Source organism: Monodon monoceros, unplaced genomic scaffold, assembly GCF_005190385.1.
Source record: "Monodon monoceros isolate NGI ecotype Baffin Bay Population unplaced genomic scaffold, NGI_Narwhal_1 Super_Scaffold_21, whole genome shotgun sequence".
NCBI classification, from domain to species: Eukaryota; Metazoa; Chordata; class Mammalia; order Artiodactyla; family Monodontidae; genus Monodon; species Monodon monoceros.
Genome location: NW_021703778.1, coordinates 107,706,618 through 107,730,809, shown reverse-complemented (window position 1 = coordinate 107,730,809; position 24,192 = coordinate 107,706,618). Strand labels below are relative to the sequence as shown.

The window sequence follows — 24,192 nt, the reverse complement described above, 5'->3', positions numbered from 1 at the left end:
TCATCAACATTGAGCAAAGTCTGCTCCCAGGAACACTAGTTCTAAAAGATATTAGTGTGCATTCCTTTTTTTTTTTTTTTAAGATATTATATTCCATTGTCAAATAAGCTTGGGAAACACCGCTTGAAATGCAGCCTACTAATATGCCTAATGACTCTTTAAGAAACGGCTATAAAATGTTAACATATAGTGTTTCTCAAATTTATTTAAGAATGCCTTTTTAAAGGAACAACTGTTAACATCTTGAGGAGTGCAATCTAGAGCAAGACCATAGAGCTACATGGGTATACGAGAGTCCCATTGTTTGGGTAATACTGTTCTAGTATCATAGAATTTTATAATCTCAGGGGTAAAAGGAATCTTAAAGGGAATCTATCATTTTCAGTTTCCCAAATGTATAGTGGTTGGAACCTAGAGTTGTATCAGATGGGTTTGAACAGTAACTTAAAGTGAGATATCACATAGCCAGTCAAATGGGTAACTACTGGTTTACTTCATCATTTTTCCATACACCATTAATTACCAACAATTCGACTTCTAAGATTGCTTCATTTATTGGTGGGGAAAATTATTCCTTTATAGAAAGCCAAGAAGATGTAGTATGGTGCATTATAGGATAAATATAAAGTATGTAAAATACTCCATTCCTTCAACAGATATCTGATGAGTGCCTTCTGTGTGCCCAACAGTGACACCAAGTGTATTGACAAAAGCTGAAGTAAGTTGGGAGTAGAGAGATAAGGTAAGTGCCTAATAATGCTGGCTATCATTTCACAATGGGCAACATGCCAGTTATTTTGATTATATTTTGAATCTTCAGCACACCTCAGAGAGGGAGATATTATTCTCATTTTAAAGTGGGGAAACTGGGCTTCCCTGGTGGCCCAGTGGTTGAATTTGCCTGCCAATGCAGGGGACACGGGTTCGAGCCCTGCTCTGGAGCAACTAAGATCCCACATGCCGCGGAGCAGCTAAGCCCATGCACCACAACTACTGAGCCTGCGCTCTAGAGCCCGCGACCCACAACTACTGAAGCCCGCGTGCCTAGAGACCGTGCTCTGCAACAAGAGAAGCCACCGCAGTGAGAAGCCCGCGCACCACAACAAAGAGTAACCCCCACTCGCCAAAACTAGAGAAAGCCTGTGCACAGCAACGAAGACCCAACACAGCCAAAAATAAAAATAAATAAAATACTAATAAAATAAATTTTAAAAAATTAAAAAAAAATAAAGTGAGGAAACTGAGATATGAAGCAGTTTTCTCTAGGTCAAGCCTACTAAGTGGTGGAATTAGGATTTGAACACAAGTCTCCAGATTCGAAAGCTGTGTTCTTTTCATTAATTATAATACAGCTTCTTCTTTATTGTGACTTAAAATCTCAATTTGAGATTGAACAAAGTATAATAGTAGTTGAGAGGTGAAACATTTCCACCTGGTTAAAATTAAACTGGTTGTTCCTCAGAGTTCTGTCCTTGTCGTTTTCTCTCTTTATTTTTTCTCTTTCCTTGTATTAGCTGTTCACTCCATGTAGAAACATTCTGAATCTAGTGCTTTTGTTCTGAACCCTCTTCTAAGCTGTAGTCCTCCATTTCTCCTTGGATGCTCTACTGTCACTTCAAATGTGATGTGTTTACAATTAAACTTATTATTTCCTCCTCCGAATTTAATTCGCTTAGTCACTTGGGCTCAAATGACTTTCATCTTTGAATCCCTTGTAAAATTAATGGTTGGACTCAATGATACATAATATCCCTTCCAGCTCTAAAATTCTAGTGTTGTTATTCTTGTATCACATACTCAGTCAAAATGAATCACTTTCTCTGCTTTGGCCAAGAATAAATAATTTTGCACTCAAATTATTTTCCAGAGCTATTTCAGTATCTTACAGAGTATATCCTACTCATCCATTCTTATGCATTCTTCAAAGCCCATTTTAAATGCCATCTCTTTCTTTAAACCTTTCATGAGCCTCCCAACTGGACTTCACAGCATTTGCTCTCTCCTTCAGGATCTAGAATATCTTTGTATCTTTCTCAGCGTAGCTTACAGTACCCTACACACACACACACACACACACACACACACACACACACTTGTGGGATAAGGAGGGTGCCTAGAGCGATGCTTGGCAAGGGATGGAGCCTGAGCAGGGTGGAGAGGGATTTTGGGGTTTCAGAACCTTAGTGGGATAAGGGCAGCATCCTCCAAAGGGAGAGATGGCAGCAGTGGGTGGTTGCTTAAATATAGGAGAGGTGTTCAAACAAGTAAATATCTCAAAGATAATAGGATCCAGCATTCTTTCTGTAGGAGAAAGGAGTTACAAATGTGAAAGGGAGGAAACTAGAATAAACTGTGTGATGCTGGATTGGAGGTATTACTGTGAACATGTGGTTTTTCAACATACATAGTTAAATAAAGAAATCTAGCTATAAATGTGTAATGTGTGAGTATACATATATAGATGCACTGTATATGTGTATGAATGTACAAATATTCCTTAGCTACAAACCCTAAGACAGCCTGAGCAGTGATACCTCAGTAGCAGTGAGCATGCCTCGTGCTTCTAAATTCCATTCTTGGGGACGTCCCTGGTGGCTCAGTGGTTAAGAATTAGCCTGACAATTCAGGGGACATGGGTTCGAGCCCTGGTCCAGGAAGATCCCACGTGCTGCAGAGCAACAAAGCCCATGCACCACAACTACTGAGCCTGCGCTCTAGAGCCTGCGAGCCACAACTACTGACCCCGTGTGCCACAACTACTGAAGCCTGCGCGCCTAGAGCCTGTGCTCCGCAACAAGAGAAGCCACCACAATGAGAAGCCCGTGCACTGCAATGAAGATTAGCTCCCGCTCGCCACAACTAGAGAAAGCCTGTGCGCAGCAACGAAGACCCGATGCAGCCAAACATAAATAAATAAATAAATAAACAAACTAACTAAATACCATTCTCCACTAAAAGGAACCAACACTCCTGGATAAATGGCTGCATCCAGGTGCCAGAAAGTAAAGGATTACTCAAAGAATGATGGAGGTGTGTCAAAAGAGCACAGAATAGTAAAATGTTAATGAATAATATGGATGGTGAGATATATGTTATATAAAACTTTTTCCAATTTTCTGTATTTAAAAAATGTTTTACAATAATACATTGTGAAAGGATTTAAAACACACAAAGACACAGAAGCCAGCATGAATGGGTGAATCCCACTGACCAAAGTTGGGACAATTTGAACTCCAAAATAAACAATGATAAATTATAACACATTTAATAAAATAGGAAACTCTGAATTCATACTGATAGAAATAAATTAATTGAAAGTTTGATGAGAAACAAAAAAATGTACATAGTTTCAAAGAATTTCCCCCACAAAATACTTCCTAATTACAAAAAGGAAAAAAGTAACTACTGGAGAAGCCTGGCAGACACTACCTTATTGAAATACACACCCGTAATGAGACATTAAAATCATGTGCCACCTCACAGGATGCAATGAGAAGAACAGAGCATCACTTCTCTGAGAGTCCTGTCAAAGACATCTACCCTGAATCTAATCATGAGTAAGCATCAGACAGATGCAAAGTGAAGGCCATTCTGTAGAATAATTGGCCAGGAATCTTCACAAGTATCAAGGATATGAAAGTCAAAGAAAGACCAAGGAAGTGTTCCAGATTGAAGGTGACTAAAGATACATGACAAGTAAGTACAGTGCTTGATCCTGAACTGAATCCTTTCATCATAAAGAGCACTATTGGGACAACTGGCAAAACATAATGTATCACATAAATATTTTGATTTTGATAGTTATATTGTGATTATGTAATAGAGGTGCTTATTAGTAGAACTACACACTAAAGTATTTAGGGACAATGTGGCATTGTGTTAGCAACTTAGATCACAAATGGTTCAGGAAAGAAAAGTGTTTTCTGTACTAGCAACATTTCTGTAAGCTTGTGCTTGTTTCAAAATCAAAATTGAAAAATTACGTTCAAAATGCTGAGTATACTAGAAAAATGCACTTGACTTGGGGCCAAGAGGTTGTTCATCCCAGTTCCGCCAGTGACTGGGTGTGTGACCTTGGGCAAGCTACTTTACGTCAGGCCCCAGAGTTTCGGGCTGTAGGACACAAGGCTCTCTAAGGCCCCTTCCCAGTCTAGCATTCCACCACCTACACCCACGGCATTCCCTGCCTGAATTTCTACAGGCTCCAGTTGTGTCTTAGACTTCAGATGCCCCAAGGATTCTGGGTAGCGTCGAAAACAAACAAAAATGGGTGTGGCCAAGCTCTCCAGACTGCTAAGACGCTGCCCTGGCCTCAATCTAGGCCGCAGTCTCCGCCATCGCTCTTTCGGAGGTGGAGCAGTCATGCCTGCCAGTGTGGGCGCTCGATAGCTCGGCGGCCGGCTGGCGGGGCCTCGGCGCGGTGCGGGGCGCGTTCCCAATCGCTGGCTCCCGCCGCACTCCAGGCTCCGAGCTTTCAGTCCCGCCCCGCGCGCGCCCCTCCCGCCGTCGCTACCGCCTGTGAGTCCCAGCGCTGTGGATCCGATAACTTGGCGAGGCTGGGACGGTCGCTGAGTCGTGGTCGTGGGGGACCCCGGGGGCGAGCAGTCGGGAATCCCCGCAGTGGAGGCAGCTCCCGGCGCGAGGGGGCGGTGTCCGTGCTGCCTGCTGGCTGGGAAGAACCACACACCGGGGCCTGCACTGTAAGTTGAGCGGCTTGAAGCTCCCCGGGGTGGTCGCGGCAGCGAAGCGGTGGAGAAAGCTGGGACCCCGGGAGCAGGAACGGGACGAGGGATTAGGTGATCTGGCCGAAGGGGCCGGAGCCCGCCGAGGAGGGGCTGAAGTGCGGCGCGGGGATGGCAGAGTAGCCGTGCACTCCGTCCTTCCTCTTGGGCTCCGGGAAAGTCTGGTTTCCCCCGTGCACAACAGGTAGGCGTGGACTCTGGCCGCCGGCGGGAGCCCCCAGGCTTGCGGGGAAGGTCGGAAGGTCGGAGCCCGCTTCGCCGGCGCGCCACTCCCCGGACCCGCCCTGGCGGCGCCCGCCGCGCCGGGGGTTGGCCGGGAGCGGGGCCCCAACCCGTGCTTCGGGAGAGGTTCTCCGAACGCCCGCGCGCAACCTTGGAGGCGCGTTTCCGGGAGCAGTGGAGTGGATTATGGATAGTGCCTTCTCGCAAGGAAAGCAAGCCTTTGCCGGGGTAGCATTTGCTTAGTACGAGGAAGCATTTCTTCTTACCCTACTTTCGGCCAGCACAGTGTCATTTCAAAGGATTATAAAGTCTTTGGAAACTTTATGAAGCGCTTTATGGTATTTACTAGTCACAGTAATGTATACCTCCGGCAAGGTAAGATGACTTTTGTAACTGTCAAGTCAGAGAATAGGTGTCAAATGATTTGCGCTCCTTTATTAAAGGTCATAGTTATACACTGTTTTTATGTGCAGTCATTTATTCAACAAACACTCAGCATCTTTTATGTGCAGGCTCAGTGCCCTTAAGGAAGTTGACAGCCTAGAGAAGACGTTAAAAGGGAAAAAAGGGGCCCATAAGTAGGGTTCAGAACTTTGTCAGAGAAAATACTCTGGCGAGATTATAGTGTAAGGAAAAAGTGTGCTTGGAGCTGGGATTAGGTGGATGGGGAAAGAATTGCCCAGTTTCGTTTTCAAACATTTTAGAAAGTATGTCTTTGAGAAAGTGGTTTTAGATCAGCATTGAAGTCGAGATTTGTCTAACATTTTAATACCATAGATTTTTTCCCCTTTAATGAAATGGGTAAGCAGGCAGAGTTTATAACAAGAATAGTGACAGTTGGAAAAAGTACAGCTGTTTTATATAGATAGTTATAGTATTGGAAGATTCCTAAACTGATGGGAGACCTGCATTTTAGCTTAAGCTCCTCCACTGCTGTTTATGGATCTTTGTTAACTTTTCTCTTCTTTTCTTTTTGTTTATCATTGTATCTGACTTAAGAACAGAAAATACATAATCCAAAGTACCTTAAAATTTTTAAAAATTGCACTAATAATACGTTCTCTAAGGAAAAAATTTAAGAACTTTCGTCTTTAAGCAATACACGTATCTTCCTTTCTTCCATTCAGCTTTATTTCAAGAAGGGGATTGAGAGAGTTGATAACCTTTATGAGCTTTTCTTAATTATCTTTTGAATAAAATAAAAGATTAAAATCTGGATTTGTTTAGGTCCCTTCATATTCTAAAATTCTTTTATTCTAAATCCTGATTAACCAGTTTAATGACATCGGCATTTTTTTAAAAAGGCTTTATTGACTCTTGTGTTTCATTAATTATCCATAGTATAGTTGATGGGTTTGAACAGCCCCTTCGTGGGACCTTAGTCCTCTCACATAAAAGCATTTCTGCATTTTAAGGAGACTGCAGAAACTGTTACTAAACTTCATTTAAGAAATGAATTAACTGAGGCCTAAGGAATTAGTAGAGACTTGTTTATATAATTTAATTGAATCCTTTGTCTAGTTGTAGTGTTAAATTCTTTGGATTACACTAGGGGTCAGCAATTGACAGGCTGTGGGTCAAACCCAGCCTGCTGCCAGTTTTTATAGATAATGTTGTACTGGAACATAACCACACATCTGTTTATGGCCGTTTATGTATTGTTTATGAGTAGTTGTGATAGACACTGTGTGGTCCACACAGCCTAAAGTATTTACTCTCTGGTCCTTCACAGGAAAAAATTGCTGACCCTGGACTAGAACTCTGTAAACTCTTAATCACTATATCTTTTGTGGGAGGAAGTAGGTTAAGTTCAGTTTTAATTCTTCATCTTTTTCATTATGTTAGGTGAACTACTGGATCCCATAAATGCTTCCACATCCTAGATGTGTAATGATGGAAAAAGGTCATGCCTTTTCTGTTATATTTACCTAATAATTTTTAATTTCAGCAATTCTAGCCTTTTGGAAGGCTAGAGAAAGGGAAGAATTTTTACATGTTTTCTAACAACTTTATAATTTTACTTTTAATTTAGATCTGATGTGGAATTTTTTTTCATTTAGTAAAGTCTCTTTTTAATATTTGTGTTTTTCACAAGTAACAGTAAGTTATTTTTACTCAGACTTTTTTTTTTTACCATGAATCTAGTGACATTGATTAAAAGATCAGACAGAAAATTATTGACAGTGTAACTGTGAGCATGAAGTCAAACGTATATATACAGCAAGACCCAAATTGGAAATTGGAACCCTCCAAACAGATACCCAACAGATTGAAACTGGAACATGTATCCTGAATCATGTTAGGGATTTTCTTTTAGTAGTAACAACTTAAAAGATAATTATTTCTAGAAAAGAAGCATCATATAGCCATATTAAAGTATTATGTTAGTGTTACCTGCCTAAGAAATTAGAGCTAATTGTGTGACAGGAAAGAAGGAAAACTTGTATGAGGTGATATTTAAATATTTAAAGCAGAGTATATACTTTTGCTAACCTTAAAACCGTGGTATGGTTCTAACTTCACTAAATAAAATATTTTATATATGTACTTCTTTGTACTTATATTCTAGATTATGCTTCTCTATGGATATACAACGGCATCTGTCTATATCCTTTTCTCTTGTGCTTGTGGATTTCTGTATGTTGAATATATGCATGTTTTTGTATATATATTCATAATAATACCTCATTTGTTCATTACATTTTTTATGTAAGTAAAATTATCAGAAAATTGAAATTACCCATTGAAATGCACAAAAATTTTTTAAAGATATTTTGGGAGGAAATCTGCAAAGCAAAAAAAAAAAAGATAAGAAAATTATATACAGGTATAAAATCCTGTAAACTTACAGAGTCCAAAAGGCTTTTTTCTTAACTCATTTGGCAGCAAAACATCACCTGAGCTGATATGAAGCTATTTATTGTCATTATTTATCCCACCTTTATGTGAATGTTTATATTTTGCTGCAGAAATATCAGTGAGTTTGATTATGGAGTGCTGCCCCAGAGCAACTAGGGGTTAGAGGTAATAGATGGTATGTTCAGTGTATTACTTGGGTGGGCCATGATGGTGGCAGCCAGAAAGCAGAGGAATAATGGAGTTGTTCCAGGGAGCTGCACTTGCAATGTTAAGAGCCTACTTAGGCATCTGGCAGGGAGTAGGAAACAGTGTCTGCTAAAAAACAAGAACCCTCAGGTAGGGCTCCAAGAGAGTCAGAGCTGTAGCTAAATTATAGACTAGGCATTTCATAAGATATGTTGTAAATTAGAAGTGGGAACCGTGAGGAAAAGCCAAGATGTCAGACCATAGTGTGCATTAAGGGTGAATCTGTGAATGCTAACCAGCGTGCAAGAGCCATGAATAGTTAGAAGGGGGAAAAGGAGGGGATTCTATAGCAGGTGGACTCTAATGGCTGACTAGGAAGTCCTAGGTGGCAGATTTCATGAGCAGCAAAAACAGTGATATTTTGGAAAATTGAGCAAGGATTCCTGGCCTCTGATGAGCTGGGGGAATAATGGCATCTTGTGCACTTCGCTCTTGAACTAAGTATCCCCATATTGCCTGCTTTTTAAAATATCTGTATTAAATAGTATTTTGATCACTTCCATCACTGATACCTGCCTGCTCTGACTTCTTCCTGCTCTCAGTGAGTTTGCTTCTTCACTTTTAATATGGTGCTCTACTCCACCCTAACTAGAATCCAGATAACTGGATTATTAGTCATGTCTAAACTAAACTAAGGATAAACTGGCGTTGAGAGACAAGAAACTTACGTCAGTAAAGTTCATGATCTTTGAAACAATTGCTGTATATCTTCTTTTTTTTTAGCTTTTTTTTGTTTTTTATTTTACTTCTTGTTACTGGATTCATAATTAGGTACCAAGTAGTGAGATTGCTTAGATAGTGACTTTCAAATTGAGTGTGGTAGGAGATATTAGAGTAAAATTTCTCTTTTAAAATTTGCCTTCTGGAATTCCAAAGTGAAATCTTTCTTCCCAGGGGGAGGTGGAAGAGTTGGTTTGTGGAATGAAGAGTGATAAAAATTGTCAAGAATAGCCAAAGACTAACCTAACACTGTTAGTACTTATTGATTTACTGTCTAGATGGAAAGGGCCCTCTGGAAGTTGATGTCTCTAGTAGACCTCACACTTTATCAAAAAGCCTAAAAGTATTGGAGACCTAAGAGGAGAGTGAAGTGATAAGAAAGAACAAAGTTATAAAGATTAGATGCTTCGGTGGGCATGGCAGTAACTGTCAGTAATAGCAGTGATTAGAGACTATATAAAGAGAATGTAGAAAGTAGTTGAAGGAACATGGGCATTGAAACTAGACAGATGTAGGCGTTAATCTTTCTTCCACTTAAATAGCATCTTCATCTTGGATAAATTGCTTAACTCATTATCCTCGTCTGCAAAATGAGGATGATAATATCTGAGTGTCAGTGTTCTGAAGATTAAATGAGATAGTGAATTAAAAGTTTCTAGTAAGTAAATCCTCAAGAAATGTTAGTTCCTTTTCCATCATTTCCTTTTTAGAGTTGGTTCCTGCTGCTCAGTTCCCCTACCCCTCCACCCATACTTCCTTTTACCCTTCAAGGTTTTCTCTTTTGTAATCTGCAAGGAGAATTCCCAGGGCTGGACATCAAATGGGGCCCCTATTGGCAATCTCCTTCATCGAATCCAGCTTCTGCCATTCTTCTTGTCCCTAATGGTAATCTGCAGCACTTTGGAAAAACAAGAAAGGAAGGCAAAGGAAATTGCATCCCTACTTCTGGCCCTTTTTTACCCCAACTTATAAATTTCTGTATAACTCCTGTTTCTTTCCTATTCCATCCTAGCTTCTCTGTCCTATAGGATGTGTTCCCCATCAGTTTTTGGAGTTGAGCGTATCTGCCTTTCCTATTGACTTGTATTATGCAGTGGTGAGAAGCAGCATTCTTGCCATTTCTATCAAGTTTGCAGGAAATATTGTTTGAATCTTGGTACACTGAATGTATTTTCATTATATAGTAAAACAAGGTATTAGTGCTGTGCCTGGGGCATGGTGCAAGTTAGATTTTTGTCATATGACTTAAGAAACATGGATTAAGTTGATTTTATGGGAATTGTATTCAGAATCCAAAAATGAAATTTTAAAATTTATGGTGCAATAAGCCATTTTTAGCTTGTTAAAAGTATGAATAACACAGATTTTTATGTGAACTGATAAATCTTTAATATACTAGGTTAATTAAAACTATTTTTTTCTTTACTCATATTCCAGGAGTAGAAAAGATTCTGTTTATATTTAGAATTCTGAATGTTAGATAATTTGATCCAAAATATTAATCAGAAATGGCTACTTTTTAAATAAATTGATTATTTTTTAAATTTTATTTATTTATTTATTTTTGGCTGCGTTGGGTCTTCGTTGCTGTGTGTGGGCTTTCTCTAGTTGCGGCGAGCGGGGCCTACTCTTCGTTGCGGTGTGCGGGCTTCTCACTGCAGTGGCTTCTCTTGTTGCAGAGCATGGGCTCTAGGCACACAGGCGTCAGTAGTTTTGGCGTGTAGGCTCTAGAGCGCAGGCTTAGTAGTTGTGGCGCATAGGCTTAGTTGCTCTGCAGCATGTGGGATCTTCCCGGACCAAGGCTCAAACCCGTGTCCCCTGTGTTGGCAGGTGGATTCTTCACCACTGCACCACCAGGGAGGTCCCAGAAATGGCTACTTTTAAGCAGAAGTGTGACATTGACTTGTTACGTATTCTTCTACTTCTTAAAAAATCCTATCACAGTATAAGCGAAAGGGAATTTTAAATTTTTTGACTTACAGTAGTCTTTAATGATTAGTATTTAAAGATTGTGTACTATAGAACACTGAGTTCACAGGGTTCCCAGCTGGGCAAAACAAGAAAAAGGTAAAGGTGGGGCAAAGGTTCATACTTAAAAGATGTTGAGAAACATCAAGTGCCATATATATATTGGGTGGGCCAAAAGGTTCATTCCGTTTTTTCTGTAAGATGGCTCTAGTAGCACTTAGTTGTCTTTAACTTCATTTGAAACAATATTGTTAGATTACATGTGACAGCTGTCATATCTGCATGCATTTAAAAAAAGACTTATCAGGAATCCAGATTGCAAAAGAGTAAAACTGTCACTGTTTGCAGATGACATGATACTATACTTGAAAATCCTAAAGATACTGCCAGAAAACTACTAGAACTAACCAGTGAATTTGGTAAGGTTGCAGGATGCAAAATTAATGCACAGAAATCTCTGGCATTCCTATACACCAACAACGAAAAATCAAAAAGAGAAATTAAGGAAACACTCCCATTTACCATTGCAACAAAAAGAATAAAATACTGAGGAGTAAACTTGCCTAAGGAGGCGAAAGACTTGTACTCAGAAAACTATAAAACACTGATGAAAGGAATCAAAGATGACTTAAGTCATCTTTGGAGAAATATACCATGTTCTTGGATTGGAAGAATCAATATTGTGAAGATGACTATACTACCCAAAGTGATCTGCAGATTCAGTGCAATCCCCATCAAACTACCAATGGCATTCTTCACAGAATTAGAACAAAAAATTTTACAGTTCGTATGGAAACACAAAAGACCCCGAATAGCCAAAGCAATCTTGAGAAAGAAAAATGGTGTTGGGGGAATTAGGCTCTGTGACTTCAAACTATACCAAAAAGCTACAGTAATCAAGACAGTATGGTATGGGCACAGAAACAGAAATATAGATCAGCGGTACAGGATAGAATACCCAGGGATAAACGCACACACACATGGGTACCTAATTTACAACAAAGGAGGCAAGAACATACAATGGAGAAAAGACAGCCTCTTCAATAAGTGGTGCTGGGAAAACCAGACAGCTACATGTAAAAGAATGAAATTAGAACACTGCCTAACACCATACACAAAAGTAAACTCCAAATGGATTAAAGACTTAAATGTAAGACCAAACACTATAAAACTCTAAGAGGAAACATAGAAAAAACACTCTTTGACATAAACCACAGCAAGATCTTTTTTGACCCACCTCCTAGAGTAACGGAAATAAAAACAAAAACAAATGGGACTTAATTAAAAGCTTCTGCACAGCAAAGGAAGCCATAAACAAGACAAAAAGACAACCCTCAGAATGGGAGAAAATATTTGCAAATGAAACAACAAGGGATTAATCTCCAAAATATACAAACAGTTTATGGAGCTCAATATCAAAAAAACAAACAATCCAGTTAAAAAATGGGTGGAAGACCTAAATAGATATTTCACCAAGGAAGACATACACACGGCCAAGAGGCACATGAAAAGATGCTCAACATCACTAATTATTAGAGAAATGCAAATCAGAACTACAATGAGGTATCACCTCACACTGGTCAAAATGGCCATTATCAAAAAATACAGAAACAGTAAACGCTGGAAAGGGTGTGGTGAAAAGGGAACCCTCTTGCACTGTTGGTAGGAATGTAAATTGATACAACCACTTAGAACTACCACATGACCCAGCAATCCCACTACTGGGCATGTATCCTGAGAAAACCGTAATTCAAAAAGAGTCATGTACCGCAATGTTCATTGCAGCACTATTTACAATAGCCAGGACATGGAAGCAACCTAAATGTCCACTGACGGATGAATAGATAAAGAAGATGTGGCATATATATACAATGGAATATTACTCAGCCATAAAAAGAAACGCAATTGAGCTATTTGTAGTGAGGTGGATGGACCTAGAGTCTGTTATACAGAGTGAAGTAAGTCAGAAAGAGAAAAGCAAATACCGTATGCCAATGCATATATGTGGAATCTTAAAAAAATGGTACTGATGAACTGAGTTGCAGGCCAGGAATAAAGATGAAGACATAGAGAACGGACTTGAGGACACGGGTGGGAGGGGGAAGCTGGGGCGAAGTGAGAGTAGCATTGACATACATAAACCACCGAATGTAAAATAGTTGGCTGGTGGGAAGCAGCAGCATAGCACAGGGAGATTAGCTGGCTGCTTTCTGATGACCTAGAGGGGTGGGATATGGAGGATCAGAGGGAGGCTCAAGAGGGAGGGGATATGGGGACGTATGTATGCATATGGCTGATTCACTTTGTTGTACAACAGAAACTAACACGGTATTGTGAAGCAATTATACTCCAATAAAGATCTATTAAAAAAATAAAAAATAATAAAATACATCAAAATTGGTGAATTTTTGTGTAGCCATTTTAATATTGAAGATGGAAGAAAAACAACATTTTTGGCATATTATGCTTTATTATTTCAAGAAAGGTAAAAACACAACTGAAACACAAAAAAAGATTTGTGCAATGTATGGAGAAGGCGCTGTGACTGATCGAACATGTCAAAAGTGGTTTGTGAAGTTTCATGCTGGAGATTTCTTGCTGGGTGATGCTCCACAGACGGGTAGACCAGTTGAAGTTGCTAGCGATCAAATCGAGACATTAATTGAGAACCATCAACCTTATACGAGGTGGGAGATAGCCGACATACTCAAAATATCCAAATCAAGTGTTGAAAATCATTTGCACCATCTTGGTTATGTGAATCACTTGATGTTTGGGTTCCACATAATTTAAGCCAAAAAAACCTTCTTGACCGTATTTCCACATGCGATTCTCTGCTGAAATGTAATGAAAACGTTCCGTTTTTAAAACAAATTGTGATGGGAGGTGAAAAGTGGATACTGTACAACAATGTGGAACAGAAGAGATCATGGGGCAAGCAAAGTGAACCACTACCAACCACACCAATGGCTGGTCTTCATCCAAAGAAGGTGATATGTATATGGTGGGATTGGAAGGGAGTGCTCTATTATGAGCTGCTTCTGTAAAACTAAACGATTAATTCTAACAAGTACTGCTCCCAATTAGACCAACTGAAAGCGGCACTCAACAGAAAGCATTCGGAGTTAGTCAACAGAAAACGCATCATCTTCCATCAGGATAACGCAAGACCGCATGTTTCTTTGATGACCAGGCAAAAACTGTTACAGCTTGGCTGGGAAGTTCTGATTCATCTGCTGTATTCACCAGATATTGCACTTTCGGCTTTCCATTGATTTCGGGCTTTGCAAAATTCTCTTATTGGAAAAAATTTCAGTTCCCTGGAAGACTGTAAAATGCACCTGGAACAGTTCTTTTCTCAAAAAGATAAAAAGTTTTGAGAAGATGGAATTATGAAGTTGCCTGAAAGATGGCAGAAGATAGTGGAACAAAAGGGTGAATACGTTTTTCAATGAAGTTCTTGGTGAAAATGAAAAGTGTGTCTTTTATTTTTACTTAAAAAACTGAAGGCACTTTTTTGCCCACCCAATATATATTGTATGTGTGTGTACACACACACACACACGCCCTCCTGGCAATACGTAGTGCACATTACCATATTACATGTGTGAGGACCCTCTGTAGGAAGGAAAACTGCCAGCTTGGCATTTCCTCAAATGATTTGGATTTGGATTTGGATTCTGCTCCCTCACACACAACACTAATCCTCATTTCCTCATTCTTTGGCACTATTGTTCTACAAAACACTCGTTAGGAAACACTGCTTTACCTATGGCACGCCCTCGACATTTAAGATTTATGTACTTATAGTTTCCATAATTATAATTTTTAATAAGAGCCTAATACTCTTTGAAAATGTCTAACTTAAGTTAACCATTTCTCTAATGTTGGACTTTCAGGTTTCCAGTTTTCACTTTTCATAGTGCTGTAATCAACACTTATGCTTGTGATATTTTCCTTTTTCTTTCTCTGGCATGAATTTTCAAAAGCTGATGCTTTTGACAAATGGTTTTGATATTTCTATGCCTTCTTTATATTTTCCAGAAGAGTGGAATCTGTTTGTACTGTCACTATGAATCTATCAGCTTTTCTAAAATCTCAGTATTGGCTATGAAATTTTTATATTTATAATATTTAGTTTTAAAGTATGTATAAAGTACATTGAATCACTCAACTAAATCAAATTCTTACTGAGCTTAAATCAGTATTATACACTTCACATTTTAAAGTATTAACTAATGGTTAACTAATTTATTTTTAGGGCTATTACAGAGAACTAGAAAGACTAAATTCATGTCAAATACTAATATCATAGATTTGAATTTCATTGTCCTATTTCTGCTATTTTCTAAAGCAGTTTCAGTTGCTATGGGCTTATCTAAAAATAATCAAGTTAAATTTTTCTTACCCAATTTAATAGATGAATTATAGGAGAGTAAGGGACACTAATCAGCTATTAAAATTATCTATATTATCTGGTCTCAGCATTCTTTACTTATAAATTAATAGTGCTAGTTTTTTTGTTTTTTTTTTTAAGCGTTTCGGTTATTTTTAGTTAAAGAAAAACAGCCTTTTCCAAGGACAACAAAATGAACTCAAAGTCAGAAGGAAACAGGCTGTGGGCTTCTTACAAGCCATTGCTCCAAAACTTGTACGTAATTTTCCTCCTGGAAAATCAGGGGTGATTGGCCAGCAGAGGGATGACTTTGGTGGTGAGTGGAGCTGCAGCCTACCCCTGGTCACCATTTTATAATGGTGATGTGAGGATTAAATGAAAAATCCATTTGTCACAGCACCCCAGCCTCCAGAGATTCTGATTAAGTTGGTTTAGGCTCAACTTCAGTATATTTTAAAAGCAGCCAGAGGCCATCATAAAAAAATCTACAAACAATAAATGCTGGAGAGGGTGTGGAGAAAAGGGAGCCCTCCTGCACTGTTGGTGGGACTGTAAATTGATATAGCCACTATGGAGAACAATATGGAGGTTCCTTAAAAAACTAAAAATAGAACTGCCATACGACCCAGCAATACCACTACTGGGCATATACCCTGAGAAAACCATAACTCAAAACGACTCATGTACCACAATTTCATTGCAGCTCTCTTTACAATAGCCAGGACATGGAAGCAACCTAAGTATCCATTGACAGATGAATGGATAAAGATGTGGCACATACACACAATGGAATATTACTCAGCCATAAAAATAAATGAAATTGAGTTATTTGTAGTGAGGTGGATGGACCTAGAGTCTGTCATACAGAGTGAAGTAAGTCAGAAAGAGAAAAACAAATACTGTATGCTAACTCATATATAAGGAATCTAAAAAAAAAAAAGGTTCTGAAGAACCTAGGGGCAGGACAGGAATAAAGACGCAGACATAGAGAATGGACTTGAGGACACGGGGGGGGGGGAAGGGTAAGCTGGGACGAAGTGAGAGTGGCATGGACATATATACACTACCAAATGTAACATAGATAGCTGGTGGGAAGCAGCCACATAGCACAGGGAGATCAGCTCAGTGCTTTGTGACCACCTAGAGGGGTGGGATAGGGAGGGTGGGAGGGAGATGCAAGAGGGAGGACATATAGGGATATATGTATATGTATAACTGATTCACTTTGTTATAAAGCAGAAACTAACACACCATTGTAAAGCAATTATACTCCAGTAAAGATGTTAAAAAACATTTTTTTTAATTAAAAAAAAAAAAGAAGCCAGAGTTGAGAACCACTAGTCTGCATTGTTATAAGTCTACTGTTTTGACATGTTTAGCTTGTAATTTTAAGTTTACCAACCTCATCTGTATTGTTCCTTTTGCTGTTTTCCCAATGCTGCCTTTTTAATTGTTTGACCCTTATCCTTGGAGGACTTGGGAGGTGAAACCTATTTTGTGATTTACTAAAAGGTGTAGGGGGAAATAGGGAGAGAATGAGCCCAAATATAAAGTAATGCCTCCCCACCCCCCACACCCCGCCATGCCCTGTTTATTCCACACTTTTTGTTTCTTACATCTTAATGAAAAATGCTGTTTTTCCTTTTTTCCCCCTGTGGAAGGACCTCCTAGCATTGAGGAAGGAGAATGAGCTTTGTTGCCAAAGAGACCTGGGTTCATTTTCAGCTCTACTGTTTATTGGCATGTAAGTTTCTTCTTCCATAAAATGGGGATGAGTAATGCCTTCCTTGCTTTCTTCCTTGTGATGATTAGAGGTGATATAAATTAAGCACCTAAAAGTTCCTGGCTCAGTGAGTAATAGCTACTGTTGTCAATTTGTGATTTGGGAATCTGTTTGGAAAGTGAAAGGCATTGCCGTGAACTAGAGCAGGCAGTACATTTGTCCTTCCCACTTGTGATGTTACGAAGATGATGCTAACAAATGGTATTATGGATTATAAAAGTTAGGGATCTAACGGAAGTTTAGTTTATTTATTGGTTTCTAAGGGTTTCATTTTAAAAGTTTTTAAATCATTAAAAATTTGGAGACTAGAGAAGATAGCATTACCCATAATGCTACTACTCTAATAATCATTGTTAACATTTTTGAATCATGATTTGGAAAAATACCAGGAGCATCTCACAATTTAAATGATGGCTAGAGAAGCCAAACATTTTATGAAGCATAACTATAATAAATGGAAAAAGTGCTATACCAAGAGAAGACAGTATAATCATGAAAGGCTTCCTGAAGGAAGGCTTTTTTTTTAAGGTGAATTTTGAAATAGTTTATTGTAGGAAGAAGCAAGGTATTTCAGATTCAAAAATGGAATACAGACAGGATTTTAAAATCATTGAGATGAAACTGTTAACTCTAGAGTTATAAGTGATTTCCTTCAATATTCATTTTACCCTACAACCAGTGAAATACAGTGTGTCAGCAAACCAACTTTAAGACTGTGCCTAGGGATATTTAAAGTACAGTAACAGAAAGACCTCATTTTCTTTCTACCAAGGGCAACCTTCCTTAGGCAACATCTTAATTATGATCTAATGCTCTGTGTAACTTGTGAGTTCCTATTTTGTAACCTATAATTTTGCAAATCCTGAATCACAGGTCATAGGGAATAATAGGTCAGTAAAGAATGATCCATCTTCTTTCTAGATTAAATCTTGGGATTCAGAACGAGTTGCCCGAAGTGTGTCACTTTTGCATGAGGATTGTTTTGGACTAAAGGCAGTCGAGATGCTGTGGGTTCAAGAGAAAATACTGCCCCTCCCATAACTACTTAGAAGAATTTAAATTTGGGATTTTTCCCAGAAAAGAGTTATTGCTGGAGGTAATTTTAATCTAAGTAGACCCATCTCTATGTCAGAGCAAACATCTAGTTACCAAACATCTACTCTTCTTAATCCTCCTGTGAATGACTCTTCCTGCCCTTCGAAGCCCCAGGCCACTGTCCCATTCCTTAGCTTAGAATGGCATAATACCTTATTTTACCTTTCTGTCTTTCAACATTTCATGTATCTGGGGTCTTTGACCCTCTTGTGTATGGGGTTCCTGTATGTCCAGAATTAAATTTTTCTCCTGTTAATCTGTCTCATGTCAATTTAATCTTAGACCATCCAGAAAAACCTAAAAGGGTAGAGGAAAGTTTCCTTCTTCCCCAACAAGCTAATTACTGTTTTGGGGTTTTGTTTTGTTTTTTGAAAGGAATAGATTTTAAAAAGATTTATGTATGTACCTGAAGTATGGTAGATTCTTGAGAGGTTTTTTGTTTGTTTGTTTTACTGTATGCTTTTTGAACAAAACTGAGAAGCTAAAGACTGGAGGCTGAGTTGAAGCTGTTGTGATGTCTTTTAGAGACGTGAGTTGAGAGTCAAAGAAAAGCAATTTAAATTTAAGTATGAGAAAGATTCCGAAACTTTAACTGCTTGATACATTCTGGAATTAGTTCCATTTACTGCTGAGTGGCTTATTCATTTTGTAAATTGTCTTTTAATGCTCTGGAAAGAAAAAAACAACAAACCAATTCGACAAACCTATCTTATTTTGTGTTTGATGTTTTCTTTGCATGTATGTGATTTTTTTTCTCTTTTCTCTCTTCAAAATGACATAATAAATCATTTAAAAAAACTAAAATGACCAAAAAGATTAGGGAGACGTATTCCCCCCTGTATAAACTTCAGCATGTATTCCCAAAATAGTTCTGTAAACCCTATACAGATATGGTGATCATTTCATGTTTGCAAATGTCAAATCATTATGTAGTACACTTGAAACTAACATAATATTGCACATCAACTATATTTCAATAAAAATGAATGAATGAATAAATAAAATGCCTGGCTTCAAGGTGTTTGACAGGCTTGATTGGATAAAAGGGTAGCAGCATAGTATCTTGTGGTTAAAGCACATATATCTAGAGTCAGATTGCTGAAGTGTATGACCAGGTTCTGTGTGACCTTAGGAAAGCTCCTCAACTTCTCTGTGCCTCAATGTCCTCATCTTAAAATAGTGCAAATAAAAATAGCTACCCAAGGACAGTTTTGCGAATTAATTATTCAAGAAAATGTAAAGCGCTTGGAGTAGTGCCTGGACTATAATGAGTGATCAATAAATAATTAGTTTCTGTCAAAAATAATGGCTGGCATTACAGTTGGCACACAACAGTTTGATGGAATCTTTTTTTCAAGTAGCATAACTGTACCTTGAAAAATATATTGATATATATGTTCACTTTTAATAAACTAATCACTTTGTAATCTCAACAAAGATAAAAATGGAAAATAAGAGAAAAACTAGAAAAATAAGCATCCTTCAGGTATATATAGCCATAGGGTCGTGGTTAGATTAAAACATAACGGTAGATTGACTTCGTTTGTATTCATCATCCTAAAGTGAAACTGTAGGTTAGAGCAGGAGCATCTGTTATTTGCAAAATGCATTTGCTTCTCTCACTGATGGTAGGTATGTGGAGATTGCAGGTGCATTTTAGATTTGGGGGTTTAGATGTGGGATTACCAATGTGAATTGTCTGCTTCTTTTAGGAGTGATTTATATGAGGAATGTATTGAGGGCATTGTAGATAACTTTATGCCCTGCTTATGATCTCAACCTTTTACTGAATTATTTATTATTGCATTGTGTTAGCTATTTTGCTTCTTGATAGATCATTTTACACCACAATATTGCTGCTGCCTAAGGAAAAAAATGTCTCTTGAGCAGTCCTAATGACCTCTAAAAAGGGTAATTTGATTCTTGAGATTTTGAGTTGCCCTGGTGGTTATAAGAAGTTTTCTCTATGATACTCAGGTTTTTTTTTCCTCTCACAGTCATAGATACTGAGTGCAAACTTGCTTTTCACCTTCGGTACACTTAGTAGCTTTCTTCTGGAAATTATTTCTGTAACATTTATTAACTTTATCCTTAATTGTATGTATTTTGGTCAGTTCACTTCGATAATTTAAGAAAGTAAAGGAGGGTTTTTTATTATTTTTTTTGCGGTATGTGGGCCTCTCACTGTTGTGGCCTCTCCCGTTGCGGAGCACAGACTCCGGACGCGCAGGCTCAGCGGCCATGGCTCACGGGCCCAGCCGCTCCGCGGCATGTGGGATCTTCCCGGACCAGGGCATGAACCCGTGTCCCCTGCATCAGCAGGCGGACTCTCAACCACTGTGCCACCAGGGAAGCCCAAAGGAGGGTTTTTTAAACAAGAAGCTAAAATTCACGTTATCTTTATAAAAGTAAATTTGTTAGCATGGTTGTTTATATTGTTCTTGTTCCTCAAAATTGACGTTTATGAAAATAATCTAATGTGCACTTCTGTTTTGTTTTGAGGGCAGTTGGTGCTAGGTCATGGGTGGCACTGGGCGTGTGGGCAGGACTAATTAGGGAGGGACAACCTAGATGGCTAAAAGCAGTACATAGGTTTGAGAAGACAGTGGTGATCAAAGCTGTCTTTTGGCCTCTGGGGCAGCGTCATAGTGAAAATATAGGATATTAACCCAAGCCAGAGGACGAAAGTAAGGTAAAGAGTAGGGGTTGAAAACTTGAATACCCATAGAAGTTGGCAAATAATGTAAATGAATGAGGCAGTCTAGCTGGCGACTGTGCCTGATGGAGAGTCCCTGCCCCTCTTAGATTCCGTCGTTCATTGCTGTATGGGATATGGACCCAGATTTTTGTGTAAAATCTTGTGTTTAAATGTTAGTAACTAATTTTTTTCCCTAGTACGTACATTGCAGGCCAAATTTAGCCAACAGTGTACCAGTTTGCGACTACTGTCTTTTAGAGGGGCTCTTTTACTTATTTAACAATAATGATGATGTGATACTCTAGGTAATTTTATACCCATAAACTTTCTTGGAGAAAAAAATAAAGGAAAGAAAAGCCTTCCCATGTCTCTCCCATCTGATTTTCTAATACATCTTGCTGGCTTCTCTACAAAAGATTGAGATTTATTTAGGGGAATATGAGCTCTGTATTTTATATGGTTTAGTTTAATTACCTGTAGCATTCTGTCTGTATTTCAGTGCAGTTCCAATTACCTGTTTCTGTTCAGCTTGGAGTTTTATTTATAAGGTATCAAATTTATTTTTGATACATCAGTGAATAGGAGTATCCATCTTATATGTATATGGTACTGTCTCTGTCATTTAATGTTCTTGATGATAGCTGTTACTCCTGTAAGTAGTAGTAATGATTTTTTTTAAAGCCAACTTATGTTTTTTAAAAAATTTCTCTTCTTAAATAATTTTTCCAACTTTTTATTGTGATCTTTTAAAAAATACAGAAAAATTGAAGAACAGTAAAATGATTACTCACATACCCACTACCAACATTCAACTGTTAACATTTTGCCATATTATATGGCTAATTGATTGATGTACTTAACCATTTGAAAATGAGTTACAGACATCATGGTGTTTTACTGCCATATACTTGAGCATGCACCTAGAAATAAAAAATTCCATAACCACAAATGCCATCTTATAGATTTGTGTATGTGTGTATGTATTGTGCACACATGCTTATGTGTTGTATATAAGCAACACAGGAACTAGAGTGTACCCAGGAGATGATCATGAATCTGAAACAAAACAAAACCTCCTCTGTCTTATGTTGATTATTTCCTGCAACAGAAGTGAAGGCTACATTGGATCTGGGTCAGAGCAGACATGATCTTTATTGCTATGATCCCTGGACAACATCCATCCAAGTGCCTTCAGAAACGTGAGTTTGCTTTCACAGCAAGGCTCTCAGCGATAAGGAGACTATCTATACTTGTTGGGATGGGACTCTTTCCCAAAACTCCTAGCCTCAGGCAGTGTCTTTGTTAGATTGGGAGAACAGGTTTTAATAGGAATAAGTCCCTCTGCTCCTGGCTTGAATCTCCAGGTAAATGACAGGTTATTTATGGAGGCAAAGATCCAGGGAGACATCAAGCTTTACTATAGAATTTTAGCAGGAGGTCTGGATACTTTAGTAAAAAGGTGCTTATGCTACAGAGAAAACTGAAAATCTTGAGTAGTCTAACCTTAAAATTTTCAAAATTTTAATGGAACGTCTCTTCTGTTTAGAAACTTTTTGCATGTGAATGTCAATAATCCTACTCTGTTTTCCTTTCTGCTCTCTAAAAAAGGGGTTTTGTGTCAGTGTTAACTAGGGTTTACTATTGGGATTTTCCCAGTTTCACCCTAGAGCTGTTACAAAAGATGTCTCCATTTATTTATTCTTTGTGCTTTTCTGTGGAAGATTTCCAGTATTGTGATTGTGTTCCTTTTCACCCTCCTTTTAAAATATTATTTTCCTCTATTGTAGGTTTTTTTCCTTAGGTATATTGACTGAAGTTTAATGAGAAGAATCGTGACCAGCTAGGAGAATTTTCTGCAAGGAATGGAATTAGCTCATAGCTTACTGCTGAATGAAGAAGCATACAATCAACTGGGTGACGTTCAGAAGGCAGAGTTTATTTTTGATTGGTTGAGATATTTGGAGAAGCTCTTGCTAGCAACCAGCAGGGTGAGTAAAATTGCAAAAACTGTTTTTTGAGGTTTTTTTTACTTGCCAGATAATGTTTAAGTTCCTTTGATTTGATATTCTAGTTCTGTCCAGTATAGCCTAAATTAGCTTTTGAAGGTTAGACCTTAGTAAGACTTTATATTGAAATAGGTTTCTTCTGTTCAAAAGAGCAGGAACAAATTAGCCAGTATTTGTAGTATGACTTTCAAATATATTAAAAACTAACTACAGAGCACATTGTGTTAGATTTCATTATCATTGTCTTCTGTACCTTGTGTCACTCCACATGCATGACATCCTGGTGCAGTATAGCGCTAAATAATGTGATGGGAGTTTCACTTTAAAAAAAAGTGTGAACTCTTTAAGGGGAGTAAGAATTGAGGAGCCTTTGAGTAAACATATTCCCTTTTAAAAGTTTATGAAATGGCTACCAGAAAGTGAAGACTAATCACTCATACCCTTTACCGACATTCAGCAGTTGTTAACATTTTGCCATGTTTAACTGATTTACAGAGCCATGTGAGTTGCTACTTTACTTCTAATACTTTTGCATACATCTCCTAAAAATAAAGATATTCTACAGAATGACAGCACCCTATGTAATGCAGAAATGGTGCAAAGACACTACTCATGGAGACATTTAGAATTTAACAAATGACAAAAATCCATACACTAAATTAACAAATATTTTATGGTGGAAGTTTAGGCCTCAGGGAGCACCTGAATACCATTACCACTGTGATGATATTCTGTACTCCTTTTTCAGAACTTAGAAATGATCTGAGTAAAACAGGTAACCATTACAAGATCAGCTCTGGTGATAGGTTTTAGGTTGCTGCTTATTGATGCAGATATATATTGGGCAGAGGCTTAAGAACTAAGAAGCTCTAGTTAAGATATAAATTTGCTCTACCTTTCAAACCTAAGAAGAAGGACATAGAAAAAATAGAGCCCTTGTCTTTGTTCACAAAGACTCCAGTATATTGTAGTTCAGAATTTATTTTTTGGATATATCAGCAGGGCAACAAACTACCTGTTAATGAGGTGTAATAGCCATGCCACCAACTTATTTGTACTATTTAATCAAAATAATTTTGCATTTTTCTAGAGGCTTTTAGTTAGTTCTTAATTATATGAAAGAAAAATCATATTAGAGGATTATGTGTAATTATGTTGACTTGAATTATCTTTGTTACCTTCCTTTCTAGAGTGATGTAAGGGAGAAACAGAAAACTCTTGTGGAACAGCTCCTATCTTTGTTGAACAGCTCCCCAGGGCCTCCTACTCGCAAACTCCTTGCTAAGAATCTAGCCATTCTTTATAGTATTGGAGATACATTCTCTGTTTATGAGACAATCGATAAATGTAATGAACTTATTCGAAGCAAAGATGATTCTCCAAGTTATCTTCCCACCAAACTGTAAGTTATGTTAAAACTGAACATAAAAGAGTTCTTCTTTGTTGTATCATTTTTA

General features: G+C 38.2%; 1 protein-coding gene across 6 annotated transcripts in view; it reads left to right on the top strand.

The window, feature by feature from the left end:
• The first annotated feature begins 4,465 nt into the window (after positions 1–4,465).
• The window catches only part of HEATR5A (HEAT repeat containing 5A), a 110,626-nt gene continuing 90,899 nt past the window's right edge, over positions 4,466–24,192 (top strand). For 2 of the 6 annotated variants that reach the window (XM_029239658.1, XM_029239657.1), the window contains exons 1-3: positions 4,466–4,700; positions 22,517–22,717; positions 23,926–24,137. In XM_029239658.1, coding sequence (XP_029095491.1) covers positions 22,592–22,717; positions 23,926–24,137 — 338 coding nt within the window. In that variant the 5' untranslated portion in view covers positions 4,466–4,700; positions 22,517–22,591. Of the gene's footprint in view, positions 4,927–16,734; positions 16,898–21,837; positions 21,929–22,516; positions 22,718–23,925; positions 24,138–24,192 lie in introns of those variants that run through there. The other 4 variants (XM_029239652.1, XM_029239653.1, XM_029239654.1 and 1 more) reach the window with 4 other exon arrangements.